At 40.6% G+C, this 17,652-nt stretch overlaps 1 protein-coding gene across 1 annotated transcript in view; it reads left to right on the top strand.

Moving 5' to 3' along the window:
- The window catches only part of PIK3C2G (phosphatidylinositol-4-phosphate 3-kinase catalytic subunit type 2 gamma), a 1,120,359-nt gene that overhangs the window by 549,069 nt on the left and 553,638 nt on the right, over positions 1–17,652 (top strand). The window contains exon 13 of the mRNA XM_044087254.1: positions 10,727–10,896. Coding sequence (XP_043943189.1) covers positions 10,727–10,896 — 170 coding nt within the window. The remainder of the gene's footprint in view (positions 1–10,726; positions 10,897–17,652) is intronic.

Below are 17,652 nucleotides of genomic sequence, written 5' to 3'. Positions count from 1 at the left end.
CATGTTATGTCATCAAATATAACCCCTACTGTACATAATATGTGAAGCAGTCTGATATCTCACTGGCTTGTTAGCAGTTATGATGACATTAATTATGGTGTACAGCACATATGCACCACATCATGCACGACATATGTACACAGGTTTACAGAGTTGTGGCTGGCAGAACATACACACGACCAATAATGACATGTTGCTGTGATAACCTCACACATTTACTGTTGTAACAGGGTTTGTGGCAACATATGTCCTATGAGGGTTAATACGCCAGTAACTGTCACGGCTTTCTTCATCTACAGACTGCAATCCTCACACTACCGTCTGCAGTCCACAGATAGATGCTCCACTGGTAACACATGAAACCAAAGGCAAAACACACTGCCCTGTCTGCAAATGACCCTGCATTGGGGATTCCACATAAACATGGAACTGACATGGCAGATATGGAGACATGTAGGAAAGACATATCCACACACACACACTGTTAAACCAACAGTACGCCACATGCAGTATAGCAGCACTTACAGTTTGGAGGCAGGTGAGGCACATCCCTCTCCTGTGTGTTGCCCTGTTTCCACAGTGTATGTAGTTAGAGGTAAATTCCCAATCCATCTCAGATGCTGGTTGCCAACCAACAGATCTTGTTCCTGCTCACAGTGAATGACGAGGGCCAACACCAACATGATATTCCTAGATATAGGAGTGTGTTTCCATGCAGTTGGCTATGAGAATGTTACCACAGCTGTTCCACATGCAATCAGCTAGGGGAGGGTTGCAATTCGTGCAGAGGCCATCAGCTGATCATGGGCATCACTTAAAATACACATGCTGCTGCCTAAGCAAAGCAGGTGTAGATCTCCACATCAACCAGAGAGGGAGTGGGAGAGACAGAGAGAGGTAAAGACATGTCAGGGAGGGGTGGGAAACTAAAACTGCAGCTTGTTTGTGTCACACACCTACCAGCGCAGGGTATCAAACCCCTGACAATTATGTAGTGCTATTACAGTCCAATGCAGTTATTAGATGCGCCACATGGGTTACCTGTTATGGAGCCCTCAGAACATATATGTGATGGTGAGTGACATCTGCAACAGGGATAAGGTAGCTATGCAGTAGGTAACGTACAGATGCCTGTCTGCATGAACAGGTGCCAGCGTCCACACAGCCACACTCTCACAGGGACACAAACACATCGACATACTTGGCAGGGACAGGAGTACAACTCATCAGTTGTGGGATTGCCACAGCACATCACTCTGCAGGTATCACATGCACCACACGTGTCATACGGAGGTTGCATGTGCAAAGGGAATGAGGAGGTATCTGACATCAGACAGCATGTTTCTGTATGCTCATGGGGGTTGTAGTGAGTGTGGATGTGAACATATGCACCATACAACACATAGACAAACACACAGGGTGCCAGTACTGACATGCATGGGTGCATGTCTGTATGGGTGTGTGGTGTTCGACTGTGGCAGCAGGCTATACAAGGGTAGGTGATGGGTATACCTTGGCATCAGGCCACATGACAATGGTCTGCATTGTGTCTCAGGGGTGTAGTTTCTGCACTTGACCATATGGGTGGGTATTGTATCCCCATCTAGTCACCTGGGTGACTATTGTTGTCGCCAATGCTGTGCATTGCTTGCCATGTATGTGTTCCTTAGTCCATGACATGGACAGTGTCTGGGATGTGCACACCTCCCACATGCATGTACAGTGACATGTGTAACTGTACCTGAGGTGTCTGGCCCATGTTGTGAACTCAGATTATCATCATATGTTCCAGTCTTGCCCATCTGTGTCAGGGACCGGTAATGGGCACCATGTGTACTATGCACCTACATTGATAGCATGCTAACATCATTCCCTGGTGTCAGTGGCATCTGTCCATACAGGGCATGTTGTCAGGCATGGTTTGTCTGTTGTGGGTCACGTGTGATGGCACCACAGGTGGTGCAGATGTCCATTGGGGAACATGGGGGTGGTGCACTGTCACCATGTATGTGCATATTGGACAGATGGACAGGGTGACATGCCCTCTGTAGCCCACTGCTATCACTCCATAGTTACTATCAATGGCCAATATGCAGTGTACTACCCACATATTGGCTGTTGCCTAAGCATGTATGTGTGTCTGAGACATGGGTTAAGAGTGTGTTCTTGGTAATACTGGGGTTGCTAACTGTGATTGCCTGGCCTTGATGTCACATGTATGGGTATGGCTTTGCATCCCAGCCTCTAAGCTATTTCACATCTGTTATCCCTGTATGGTGGATATTGTGATATATAGTAGGGCCACCATATAAGAAATATGCAAAACCTACTCCACATTGGCCACATGCTCACAACCACCTCTACACAGAATATGAGTTACAAACACACACCTGTCATGTCTGGGAGTAGAACTCCTACCTAGCTAGTTTATTACACCACAGCACTATGCAGTTATAGTACACACCACACACATTACTGAAGTACTCCTTCCCCCATAGGTGTATTTCACAATGAATGACATCAGCAATATTTCCAAAGTAGGCCATTTGAAATGTACTGTGGGTGACAACCCTAAAATGCATTGCTCCCTACATAGACAGTGAGACACACATACAACATCCAAAGCCGACATGTGTGGGTATAGAACTCCTGACAGAGGTCTATATCACACTACAGTATGGAGCTGTTATATGACGCACCATGGGGATTACTAGAGAACTCCTTCCCCAAAGCTGTAAATTACAATAAATGACATCAGCAGGATTGCCAAAGTAGGCCATTTGAAATGTACTGAGTGTGAGTAGCCGATAATGCATTGCTCTGTATACAGAAATTGACACACACAAAGCATCCAGAACTGCCATGGGTGAGGATGGAACCCTACTACAGTTCTAAATCACAATCCAGCAGTACACAGTTACACATACAGTTGCCACGTCTGGGTTTAGAATACCTACCTAGCTACTTTATCACACTACAGCAATACGCAGTTACAGGATGTGCTATGGAGATTACTGGGCTACAACTTTTCCAGAGGTGTATTTCTAGGTGGGTGACATCAGCAGCCTTGCCAAAGTTGAGTATATGAATTGTAAGGAGTGTGAGTACCCTAAAAAGCATTGCTCTCTACACAGTCAGAGACAGACAGACACGCACACACACAGTTGCCAAGTCTGTGGTTAGAACACTTACCTAACTAGTTCATCACACTACAGCAGTACACAGCTACAGGGCACGCCATAGAGATTACTGGGCTGCAATTCTTCCCCAGGTGTATTTCACACTGGAGTACCTCAGCAGGCTTGTCATAGTATGGCTATGGGGAGGGCTGTGTGCATGGGCCATAACCCATTCATGTATGGGTTGACACGCCACATGTGGGCACACACGGGGTCATATGTCACAGACACATGTATACAGCTGCTAGATGACTACTTCCTTGTACAGTCATGTTGCACAGCTGGCACATGCACCACATAGTCTGTAATGCTGACAGATACTGGTGTCTAGTATCTGCAGTGAGTGACGTGCACCTCATGTTTTTGGGGCCATTTGGCTGTGTGCTGGGTGGGACAGGCCTGGATGTCTCCTTGTCACAGTCACCATCTTCCACACATCTATGTACGTCTACCTTTGGCTTATTATAGTGTGTCGCCCTGACATACATGTCTGTATTCTTATACACTGTGTGTGCAAGGCATGAGTGGTGCATACTGTCGATTGTATGCACTTATATCTGCAACTGCCAGATATATCTGGTCCACTGGTGTTTGCAGTCATGGCCTTCATGTGTTTAAGTGTGGTAGCATGCCCAGTATGACCTTTCAGTATGTTGTTGACTGACATTGCCTTCATTTCTGAAAGTGTGTGAGCATGCCCAGTATGGCCATCTGTAGTGGATGTGTGGATCGGGTCCAGGTAGTTTGTGCTGCAGTGCCGACCTTTGTGTTGTACAGCTACAGGTAGCATGCTGTGTTCTGCAGGGTATCCATCAATCGGTTGGCTTTGACTGTTACTACATTTCTGCATAGGAGGGGGGACACACCTGACTGTTTCTACATTTATAAACAGAAGTGGGGGGGCACACCTGACTATTATTACATTACTTTTTAGGATGGGGGGGCACACCTGACTATTTCTACATTTCAACACAGGGTTGTGGGGCACAGGTGGCCTAATGGTTAAGGTGTTTGCTTTACAAACACAACGTGCAAGGTTTGAGTCTCACAAGGGATAATTGGCTAAGCTTAAAATGGCTCACAAGGGCAGTTAGCTTAGTACTAATCTATGAACCAGTCTATGAACCTGACTGTTATTACATTGCTATGTGGGATGGGGGGGCAGGTGACACTTGTACACATTTGCTATGACTGTACTGGTATGTCATGTACTCCATTTCATTCTGTATTGCTAACTCTGACTAGAGGCACACCAGTTACAGATCATGGCTTTGGTTGCCCTACATATTATTGTCTGACTTCCTACCCTTCAGAACTAAACTCCCACTGCCTGCCCTGCTGTGGTCTGCCTGTGTAGGCCTGGGTGTGGGCTTAACCATAGCCATCATTCTGGGGCCATGGCACAGACCCTGTTTGGATTTGTCTACACCTGTCCTGCTGGCTGCGACTGTTTTTGGGTATGTGAACTGTCCTGACTGGCATGTGTGGGTCATATGGACACACATATCGCTCAGCACCTTTCCTGCAGTGGGTTTTGTCACCCTGTGTAGTACTGGTTATTATGGTGACTTCAGTATGTGTTACAAATGTCAGGGTGCCACTATGGGTGTCTACTGTCTGCTGCCATAACATTCAGCCACCCAATTCCTTTGCATGCTCACATCCATACCATAGCTACAGGTGACAACACATTCTATTCCATTTGGCAATTGGTAGGTTGATTGACTTACCTTTTGGGTGTGCCAGTTGTGGATGGTGCTGGAGGGCTGCCTATGTTGGATGCACATAGTACACTCCCTATACATGGTTGAGCACAGGTGGTGTCATGTTTGGCATCCCTTTTACTGTACGTGTGAGTCAGAGAGAGGTGTCATTCCCTGGGACCCTACAATGTTAGTGCATGTGCTATGTGTTGCCTCTTTGCCAAGGCCAGGGCATACTGGGCACACCTCTTTCTGCCTACTGGGGCAGGCACAGGTTCTTCCTCCTCCAGGTCACTCTGTGCCTGTGCAGGCCTTGGCATTGGTGGGGGGCTGTGTGGTCCTGCCCCATGCTGTTCCTGCTGCAGCTGTTTCCACAGGATCATATTGTGTAGCATAGCACATACCATAACAATTTGGGTACATATAGCTCGTGAATACTGAAAGGCTCCACCAGATGTGTTTAGACACTGGATCTGCGACTTGAGCATCCCAAACACATGCTCTATTACATATCTGGCTTGTGCGTGTGCCTCATTATGGTGTTCTTGCTCAGGTGTGTGTGCATTTCTGATGGGTGTCATCAGCCACAGCTCCAGTGTGTACCCAGCATCCCCCACTAGGTGATCATAGGGGATGTCCCCATTGGCGAATCTCTGGTACAGCTGTGTCAGATGCCATATGTGGGAATCATCATATCTTCCAGGGCAGCCAGCACACACATTCATTATCACATACGGCCTGGCAGTTGATGGAGGGGATGCCCCTGCAGTTGTTGTAGGCCCTACCCTGCTCACAGGATGGTGCTTTGATGCATATGTGTGTGCAGTCTGTAGCACCCACTACCACAGAGTATTCTGCTGTTTGGTGGAAGAGATGCATATTGCTGGTCAACACCTCACGGCTGTTGAGGAAATATACATGCTCACTGGCATGTGCTGACATGGCTTCCAGGAACTGGTGGAATACTCTGGATGCTAATGCCTGTGAGATCCCCCTGATATCCCCAGTTGTGCTTTGGGATGTACCTGTGGCTAGTATAACTAGGCTTACACATACCTTGGTATCCACTGGGATGGGTTCCACTCTGTCAGTTTGGTGTGTCAGGTGTGGCATAGCTCAACTATTTGCTGTAGGAGGTCTCTGTCCACCCTATATCACTCCACAATCTCCAGCTCATGTAGCTCCTGGTAGGTTACCCTGGGTCTGTACACTCTTCTCCGTCTCCTCACTATGGGTTGTTCGGTAGCATGCACATCCTCACCACCCTCAGCCTCTTGCACATGTTGTTCTATGTTGCCTGCTGCAGCATTTCTCATTTTATAGGTTTGTTTGTTAAAATTTCCCTGCTTGTATACACCGGTGGTGTAGAGTGTGGGAAAAAAACAGTGGGGAAGGTGTTTGCTTAGTTTATAGTAGTGTTCTGGGCTGAGCTGGGTTGATGCCTATGTAATTGGCTGCTTCTGATACATTTCACCTGCCAGCTAAGCTAGTTCTCCTTAATTACCTTCCTACTGCTGTTTTCCCTTCCCATTGCCTTTCTATTTAGGCCCGGGGGCACGCCGCACAAACAGAGTACTCAACTGTGCACACTGCTGCTATTTCCTGGTTTAACTTCTTTTTTCTTCCTGTAAAACCCAGTGCACGGCACGTACACCCGCTTACACTTTGTATAGAGTGCTAGGCAGGTTTAGACACACCCCCTAGCTTAGCTGTGCTATGCTGGGAACATACCTGAGCCACAGGGCTCCAATCCACTTACAGTATGCCTGACACACCCACCCATGATGTCACCTACCTCCTAGTCTTGCACTCAGCTATTCATACTCTTACACTGTTGGGACCTGCCTCACATGCTGGGGAAAACTGGGATTCACTATCCTTACCCTCATTTGCATAGGATTGCCTGCTAATACATAGTTACATGTATCACACTGAGCCTCTCCCCTTAGCAACCACTATTCACTGGCCAGGTTGTCTTTTGCCTGCCATTGACTTGCATGGCAGAATACTGATTTTAGTTAGAATGCTTGTTTTAGGTTTATTTTCTTATTTTCCCGTTTGCGTGCCGCTGCCCTATGTTTAAACAACTGTGATTGGTGGAAATACAATAAAAGTTGTATTTTTTACTTTTTGTATTGTTTGCAATGCCAGTGGCCTTATACTTGGCCATTGGCATGCTTCCTCCATGATATTCAGCCTTTATTTGGAGCTGTCATGTCTCCATTTTGGATTTTGCAGACCCGTACTCTGTTACTAGCCGAGTACATTTCTGCAGATTATGCTAGTCCTGCACGGCCTGATTCCAGCTTCCTGGTTAGCAGATTTACCTCATTTGCATGGTTTTCACCTGTAAATGGGGTAATTTGCATACGGGGGCTAGGAACGTGCAGCACTAGTGCAAGAGTGCTCGTGCACGTCAAACGAACACTTACGTGGATCGCTTAGCCGCCATATTGCCAACATTACCTCTTACACTAATCATGCACGCCGTGCAAGCTTTTGGGAATCCAGGGGAGTAATTAGGACTGTCCACAGAGATCCATGTGGTATAATAGAAGTAAAGAGGATATATTACTGTTCAGACAAATTAATAACAGATAAAGTCCAACCACAAGAACACAGAGTAGTAAGGGAAAAGATGGGGAGAAATTGAATGCCATCATTGAAGTATCAAACAGAGAAAACCATAAAGCAATTAAGACAAGTGTCACTGTTAGAAGAGTATAGAAGAAGGAAAAGATCAATAGAAATACTCATAAAGATAGATCTGAAAAATGTAGAAGATACATAGATAAATATAAAGGAAAAGTACAAAATAAGCAATTTATTGATGACCCAAAAAAGTTTTATAGAGAATTGGGAAACAAGGTAAAAATAATTGAAAGAGCACCATAAAAAGAAGAAATAGATACATTTTGGAGAAAGATCTATGAAGATCCTGTGGAACATAACAAAGATGCTAACGAGATAGAAGTAAACGAAAAATAAGAAGTTCAAATGTACAGGATATGAAATGAGATGAAGCAATGACCAGAGTGATTGAAACAGTTAGGAAAAACTTCTAATTGAAAAAAGACCAGGCCCATTGCAGTACCTACCTTCTGGCTAAAGGTATTAACATCTTTGCAAGATTTAGGCATGAGTAAGAACTATTTATCTGCACATCCCAAACAGACATCAGCCTGACTGACAACAGGAAAAACCATGCTCCTCCTTAAGACTGAACTTGCAAACTACCCTAAAAACTATTGACCAATAACTTGCCTTCCGATGACGTATAAATTATATGCCGGAGTTGATGCCGACAGAGTTATTGTCATTTAGAAAAAAACTCAATTATGGCAATAGAACAAAAGGGTAATAAGAGAAAGTCATATGGAACAAAGGATCATTTGTGGTTAAATAAAGTCATAGTGGAGAACTGTAAAAAGTAGAAGAATCTAAGTATGGCATGGATAGACTACAAAAAAGCATTTGACAGTTTCTCACATTCATGGATAAAAGAGTCATTAAAAACGTATAAGATTCATCCGATACTGATAAACTATGTTACAGCAACCATGAAACAGTGACAAACCACTCTGCATTTAAGTCATGATAAAGGACAAATTATTATCACAGGGATAAAAATTCAAAGGGGGATATTCCAGGATGACTCTCTGTCACTGCTACTCTTTTTCCTTGCTCTTAACTTATTAAGCTGTTTGCTTAACAGATTAGGTCATGACTATAATTTGGCTCCCAGAAAGCAAAAATGTTTAAAGGCTTCTCATCTTCTTTTTGTCAATGATTTAAAACTGTAAGCTCATCAGATCAGGAACTGAAAGCACAACTGCAAGTTGTCAAAACTTTTTCAGATGATATAAGAATGTCATTTGGTCTTGATAAATATGCAAAAGCAACCTTTAAAGCAGGAAGGGTGCAGCACCAAGAAAACATCAGTTTGGGACAAGAATGGGATATAAAAGGACTTGAACAAGAGGGAGCACATACATATTTGGGAATTGATGAAGGATCAATGATAAAAAACATGAACAAATGTGAATAAAATTCAGTAAGGAATATTTTAGAAGACTTAAATTGATCCTGAAAACAGCATTGACATCTAGGAACAAAGTTCAAGCTATAAACCAATTTGCTTCTCCTATCCTAATTTACAGTTTTGGAGTGATTGATTGGCCCAAAAAGATGTTGGGTAGATTAGACAGGAAAACAAGAAGGATGCTTCATGCTCATCAATTGATTTATAAAATCAGTGCATAGCAAGATTATATATTCCCCGTTCTGAAGGAGGTATTGGCCTCCTTGAAATTGATTACATGTGTAGATCTGCAATCATGGGACTGCATGCATATCTGCTGACCTCACAAGACCCAAACATAGTGAGTTTTAAAACATGAGGAAAATAAATCTAAGATGACTTCCCTGCTTAGTGTAGCAGAAGCATATCAGTGTCAAGCGGGAATGGAAATCAAACCAGAAGTAGAGAAAAATCAGGCAGCAACTGAATGTGCCAAAAAACAATAGAAAGTGTATAAGGTGAAGGATGAAATAAGAAGGCAAGAAATGTGAAAAATGCATAAATATAGTTGTAAGTATAGAAAACTCCTATATCATGTTGATCGGGGACAAATGCAGGAATAGTTAAGGAGAGGCAAATTCAAACCAAAAGATGAAAAGTTAATATTGGCAGACCAAGACAGTGGACTACATACACATTGGTTTACAAAGTCCATTGAACATGTGGGAGAAACAAACAAATGTAAGTTTTGTAAAACATAACTGGAAACAGTTGCACACCTTTTTGCTGGTTGCGACATACTAATGGCAGAAGGACTGTATACTGAAAGGCATAAGAATGTAGCAAGACTATTACACTGGTGATTGTGCAAACATTATAATATTGAAGTAAATGAAAAACTTTGGAAACATGAGTCACAAAGCATCATAGAAAATGATGAAGTTTACATTGCATGCGATCACCCATTACCAGTAGTTCAAAACATAGATGTGAGAAAACAAGCTATAGTACTCCATGAAAAGAAGACAAAAGTAACATTGATTATTGAAATTGCTACACCCATTGACTACAGTGTTGTACATGCAGAGAGACACAAAGTTATAAAGTACTGGGATTTGCGGGAAGAAATGAGACCAATGTGGAATAAAGACACCAAGACATTTCCAGTCTTAGTAAGAGCAATGGGTCTTATAAAAAAGAATCTACATTCCTATTTAGATATGTTACTGATACATGTAACTCCATATGAATTGCAGAAGGAGTCACTACTGGACATATTACAGGTGCTGCGAAGAGCACTTCTGCCTAACATTAAATATTGAAACAATACTAATTTCATGATCTTAAATCATACTTTGATTTAGGAATGGTGTCCATTCTGGTCATGGTATTAGAAACCCAATAGACCTGGAAAAATTAAAAAAAAAATTAAAAAAAAGAAAAAAGTATTTCTACCCCATATCATTTAGCCTTTGTTGCTGTCAAATATGTGCAGTACCCTTTATTCCATTTTATAGCTAGAAGAAAAGAAAACCTTGCTGTTTTGAATATTTCTACACTGAGTCATTCTGCAAAACAGACGTGAGGATGCCTTTCAAATGTGATTACATTCTATCTTGATAATAGAAATCACTCCTTTGTATAAGCCAAATGTCCTGCAGTATTGTACCACAGAAATACATACACATTTTTTTTTTATTTTCTAAAATAACTGATGACATTTTTCACTCGTTTGACTATAAAGCCCATAATAATTTATTGATTATCATCCGAGCATCATGTTGCAGACACAGTAATTCACTAACTTTTTTTTTGTTTTTAAGGCTTTGTACAACTTTCTTCATTCATGTGCTGGATGGTGTATTGTCACCTTCATCATGGGGGTATGTGATCGCCACAATGACAACATCATGCTAAAACCCAGTGGCCACATGTTTCACATTGATTTTGGAAAGTTCTTGGGAAATGCTGAAATGATTGGAGCCATAAGAAGGTTAGTGCTAACAATATTACTTTTTTTCTTTCCTTTTTTTTTTGAAAATTGTGTTTACTGAGATAGTAAAAGTATCACTTAACTATTGTACCATGACCCCCCCAAAACGTGCACGCTGATTGGCCAGCGTGCCTGTTGTAAATCGAGTTATACTAATGGAAAAAGGTCCAGTCGCCCAGACTTTTTTCCATTAGTATAACTCGTTTTTTTAAAACACTCTCTCACTATGTTAAATGGGTTTAACATAGCGAGACAGCTTTAAAATAAGCAACGGAGATCTCCGTTGCTTATTTTAAAGCTGTCTCGCTATGTTAAACCCATTTAACATAGCGAGACAGTGTTTTAAAAAAGCAACTGAGAAAGTAAGATCTCTGTTGCTTTTTATAGCTATGTTAAATGAGTTTAACATAGCGAGACAGTTAAAATACAACGGACATCTCCGTTGCTTATTTTAAACTGTCTCGCTATGTTAAACTCATTTAACATAGCGAACACTAAAAGCAACGGAGATCTTGCTTTCTCCGTTGCTTTTGCCCACAGCTCTGATGTACTGTTCAGGTGCGCAGTACATCAGAACTGCCGCGGATGCCAGACATCTGCGGAAGGGCAGCAAACAGGCATTATACTATGCCATTATTTAGGAAAAGTAATAGTTTCTTTTCTTAAATAATGTCATGGTATAATAGCAATAACCCACTTCTGGGTGTGGGTAATGCTAAATTTACCACGGTTGGCTTTGTTTGGTCCTTGGGCTTCGGGACCAAACCATGCCAACCGTGGGTAAATTTAGCATTACCCACACCCAGGTGTGGGTTATTGCTATATTACATTACAAAGATGAAAATATTTCAAAATCTCACAAGAATATTCATTAATTTGAAAGTATTGTTTATTAACTCTTTATAGACCATACTTCATTTTTTCCTAATGGCACAGCCATTTTTAATGCATTTTCCATATGTTTTGGAATGCATTGTTCATACTTTCCTGTATGACATAGACATTGCTGCCTGCAGAAATGTGAATTTTTAATGATTTTTTTTATTCTAATTTATTCTTGATCTTTTAGGCTTCCATAATCAGGCTAACTTTGTTCTTCAGTGCTTATGGTTTCCCTATAGCACAGATTCCAAAAGACTTGCTATTTTTTTTAATTTCTCCAAATCTCTTGAGTTTCTTATACCATGATGGGAATATACCCCATTCCTAAGTCAAAGTATGATTAAAGTTCATGAAATTAGTATTGTTTCAATACCAGCTGTCAGTGTAAGTGACTTACTGTGGTGTAAGGCCTATCTATAAACAGGCTTACTACAGGGACCAGATTCCAAAACACCCACTCTTAGTCTGCTCTCAGCATAAATGGTCACTTACAAGTCTTTTGGAATCAGGCATATGTCTCTTTGTGTTGGAATGAGTGAAAGCTTTAACCAGCTAAAATAAACTGGTGAAACGTTCAATGAAAAGTAAAAAAAAAAAAAAATTGGAAGGGGAAAAGCACCCCCATGCAACACCCACACCCCCTTAATTATACTAATTCCTTCTTTACATAACTACACAGAAAAAAGTTGAATTACCACCAACAGACATGTAGTGACATATAGAAACAACTCTGGCAGTCATTTGCAGTTCAACAAACTGTAATTGTTGGGCTGAATCCTCAGTGTCCAAGAGAATGATAGCTACTTTTCTTTACATACTTTTTAAAAAAAGTATGTTTAATATATTTAAGTTTGTTAATTTTGCAACTAGTTATCCTGATCCAAATGACTCCTTCTTTTTTAGCCATAGCCTTGTTAAAAACTAAAAAATGAGTAAGCATAGGGTATAACATTGATGTCTCAAAGTGACAAATAGCTACGTGTAACCTCAAAGAAAAAATGATTGAAATATCAAAATGTAGTTGATGGCTACATGGGTGAATGATAAATTGTACGGAATGTAAATGTCATAATGTCAGTCGGTATGATCAAAAGCACATGCATCAGCAAATAATCAGGTTATAGGCAACATAAGAAAATCATCAAGTAGAGGAACTGCATTTACAGTATTGCACAAATGCAGTGCACTCTGACCTTAAGAAATAATTGCAGTTTGGAAAAATCCAGATATGCTGATCTCTCACAAGTTAAACAGCAATCCATTTCAAACAGAAGGTGCAAAATTTATAAGAAGCAAATTATTTGGTTCTGATTTCTAATGAAAGAAAAAAAAATGCAGAAGTATCAAATGCATATTACATTATTTTTCTGTTTAAGTTGTTTTGTTAGAAGAGAACAAGAATCCATAACCAATATTCCGTAATTTAAAACAACACATGATCAATATAATTATCTGGGTGATTGGCAAGGTCTATATTAGAGCATCAACATTTCAAAACGTTGAATGTTCTAATATCGACCCCTATTCAGCAAAAGCTGAAAACATCGAACATACAGAACAGAGAATTTTTTCCTAGGGAAAAAATTCGCTGTTCCAAAACACATACGCACAACACAAGCACACCAAACAAACAGCAATCCACGCACACACACCTAAAATCTTACACCTAACCCTACACTAAACTATACACACACCACTAACTATCCACTTACCTTAACCAAACCCTAACCCTAACGTCCGTCACTATCGCACACTCACCTCACCCGTGCCCTAACCCACCTACTCCATCCTAACCCTCACATCCACACAATCGCACACTTACCTGACCCATGCCCTAACCCCGACTCACCTAACCCGCCTAACCATCACGTCCACACAATCGCACACATACCTAACCTGCACCCTAACCCTAACTAATCTAACCCGCACTCAATCACACACTTACCTGAACCTGACTCGTAACTTTCCACCAGAACACTGAAAATACCAAAGCAACAGAAACAGACAACCAAATTCTTTCCCTAGGAAAACATTTGGTTTTCTGTTGCTTTGATATTTTCAGCTTTTGCTGAATTGCGGTCGATATTAGAACAGTCGAAGTTTTGAAACTTCGATGTTCTAATATAGACTCAATTGGCAGATGGTTGTACTACTTTAAGGAGATATACTGATATCCCACCTTGAAGAATTTGCAGTTAATGTACATGCTCTGTTCTAAGCACTTTGAAGAGTTCTTGAAAGTGGTAGAAAAGATGATAACTGAAAGTGTATGCTCTAGGGCTGGTAGAAGAACTTCTTTACCTAAAATGCTTCTAGATAACACAGTGAGGAAACTAGAAAATGTATGCTAAGACTTGATGAAAAGATTTGTTTCATTAACTGACTGTAATGTGCATGAAGAAGTCTGCTTGAAACTTGTACAAAGGGAAATGTAAAATAAATGTGTTTAAACAATATGGTATAAAGAATATTTCTAACTAAAAGCTTGCTTGGAGATATTATTGGCAGTAGTTAAAGAGCTTTACAGAATTTCTGTGACTTAAAATCCAGATAGTACACAATTTCACGGGCACATGGAGTCCAGCTTGAGCTCTTTTTAAAGAATGTAGTCCAATGTGCAAATCTAGATGTGTGGCAGGAAGTGATGCCCACTAACAGTCATTTTGCTGTACTTAAAATAATTCTATGTAAGCCTTTATGCTTGGAATTAGAAGTGGACAATGCTATTCCACTTTTCATAGAATTAAGTTCTGCGGGAATCACTTCATAACACTGAAAGCTCAAAACACTGAAACTCAAAACACTGAAACCAAAACACTGAAACTTCAAAATCTTGAAAACTCAAAACACTGAAAACACATATCATGCATTTACTGAGTTTAAGCAACATAAATCATAGCACTTTTCACCAAGTGTAAGCTTAGGGGCAATTCCCTCTGCACTCCGCCATGTGGGGGGGCTGTGTCCCCCACATCCCTTGCTTCTTATATATATCAATTCCAAGACTGCACTTCACTACATTAAGTGCAATCTTGGAGTTGATATATTTAAGTAGCAGGGGGTGTGGGGGGTGCATGGGGGCTTCCCCCCCTGCTTACATTTGGTGGAAAGTGCTATGATTTATTTTGTTTAAACTCAGTATATGTATGATATGTGTTTTCAGTGTTTTGAGTTTCAGTGTTTTGAGTTTTCAGTATTTTGAAGTTTTGGTGTTTTGGTCTTCTGTATTATGAAGTTTTCTCATTTTCAGTGTTTTGAGTTTTCAGTGTTTTGAAGTGAATCTGTTCTGGGGCAGGGAGCTCAGAATAAGGTGGTGTACCTAGACAATGCAAAAACATACATTTCTGAAACAGATTTGTTTTAGTTTCAACAGTCTTGTTCCTATTCCACTGAAAGCAACTTCATGCTCAGTAAAGGTACATGTTTTTGTTCTGTACAAACTTGCACATCTTCAGGGCTGTAAGGTTCATGAAAAATGTTTATTAGCCCATCTCAGCAGGAAAACAGATATCTTTCAGATGAGTTCTTTTAGATCTATAGGGTCATAGGTAGTTACTAGTCTTGCAGTCCAGGGAACCATTGAAGATCCTAGACAAAATGTTCAGTTGCCCCCAGGTACCGTATGGTCACGTAACTTGCTCAGGATCACACAGTAGGTACATGATGGCTGAGGGAATCAAACTGTGTATATAGGAACTACAATTCACAGTCTTAACCTTGTGCAGCACCTACTGGTTGCTGTATTATTTTAGCTGTAGTTATGAATGAGTGTCCAGGCAAGGCTAAAGCCCTGCATTCAGACATTAGACAATACTTCTTATATTACAACAAGCTGTCATGTATATAAAAGGGCAACAGCGTTATTACTCCTACTCAGTCACCTGAAACTATATCACATAAAATCCATTAGTGACATTTGGGATCTGTGGCATGTGAAGAAAGATCCTATAGTGCTCCTACCTGACCATTATGTCTGAGTAAAGTGATCAGATGGTTCAAAGGTGTGAAACTGGAAAGATTTTAAGATATCAGAATTTAAAGGAGGACATGACAGTGCATGAAATTTTGAATTTTCCTTGCATAAAAGTGGAAGCAAATAGATTTTAGTATGAAGATGCCATACGCGTTATGTAGATTGAGGGTTATGCAAAATGCCTGCATGAAACTAGCCTCATGTTATTATCATAGTACTGAAAACTATTTTTGATGAACACAGTATGACGACGTCCTGTCAGACATTGATCCAACGTTCAAGTCAAGATTTCTGAGCTACTGGAAGTAATTGGAAATTAAACATGCCCACTAAAGTCTGAGATACCACAAAGCAATGAAGGAAATAGAACAAATGGTCCAGACTAAAAAAATTCTAATAAATAAATCTCAATTTTAAATATTTAGATCACTGTTTTTTCAATTGTGAAATACATAAAAATGCATACCCCAGATTTCTGATTTTTAATTGGAAGATGTCTTGAAGATAAAATACCTCTCTCATATTTACTACTAGCATCTGAAAATAAAATAAATGCAGGCAGCACGGACAGAAGTGTTATTATTACAGTCCCTAAAAGAATCTTTCTGAGGTACAAAAAGGGGAAAAAGTAAGGATGAACATGAATTTTGAATTTTCATACAAACTAATATTACTTACTGTAGCGGTTAGTCAAACAGCTCAACTAAGACCCTACTTTGCTCAAGGTTCAGATATGCCAATGCACAGCAGGAACAGACATCAGTTAGTTATCAATCTGTTCTAGAGGATATCCAGTTGTCCAACAGCAAACACTGAGGAGTTACTTCAATGATGTGGGCCAGAGAAAACACCACCACTTTTTCTGTATAAAAGTACATCTTTTCAGTGGTGTACAAGTCTCCAGTCAAATGTTTAGGCAATCAAAAACGTATTCTGACTGATTATGTTGCAAGTATTACTGTCCAACTAGCTGCAGTACCTGCAATTATTACTATTACTCTTGACTACCTGCTGTGAATACTGTTCAGCGTGTGCAAGAATAAATGCAATATGGAAGGTCTGGGTAATGGTTGAGGTAGAATGTAGAAATAGGATAAGAGAGAATAGCATTAAAGAAGTCATTAAAATGCTGAAGAGATAACAAGAAGATCCTCAAGGGAAAAGCAAAGATATAACAAAGTGGATGCAGATATGAAGGGCTGCATTCAATAGTTGGAAGAAACACTCATTGAGAAATAAGAGGACAATGTTGTAGATTACTGGATGTGATGTAGCTTTAAACTGCTAGTGTGAAAATTAAAGGAATATCATTAAACTGGTGGATTAGAGCAACACAAAGTGAAGAAGGTACCAAAATTACCAAGAACAAAGAGATAATGAGGTTTTTCAAGCTTTCTAAGAAAAGTATTTAAAAAGACCTAACATGTAAGAGTCCTTTGATGTATGGGAGCGCTCAGTTGGGAAGATTATACTGGCACTCAAACATATGCCAAAAGGAAAACAGGATGCTGATGACTTTCTCACTGAATATTGTAAGTGCATATGGTTGGAAACTGGGAGGGACATGGTAAATGTCTTCAGTGAAGTTATAGAGGAAGGTCATTTACCTGATTCTGTTGCAGAGTTCATCGTGATAATAGTACTGAAAATGAAGGGGGGACCCAGACAGTCTGGTGAACTTTAAGGCAATCTGTCTTTGTGAAGTAGGCATGAAATTATTTATCAAGATGCATGCAGGGAGGTTAAATAGAAGGATTACTCAGTTAGTAGGGATGATCAAACTGGTTTGGTTAATGGCTGTTCATCAGTTGACCACTGATGACAATTATTCAAATTTATGGCTTGAGAAGCCAGAAGGGATAAATGAGGGAAAGCGGTTGTGAGTTTGAAGGGCATACAAA

The sequence above is a fragment of the Protopterus annectens genome, chromosome 11.part0, assembly GCF_019279795.1.
Source record: "Protopterus annectens isolate FY-2018-M chromosome 11.part0, PAN1.0, whole genome shotgun sequence".
Classification (NCBI taxonomy): Eukaryota; Metazoa; Chordata; order Ceratodontiformes; family Protopteridae; genus Protopterus; species Protopterus annectens.
The sequence above is the reverse complement of the archived record's forward strand: the minus strand, read 5'-3'. Positions and strand labels throughout refer to the sequence as shown.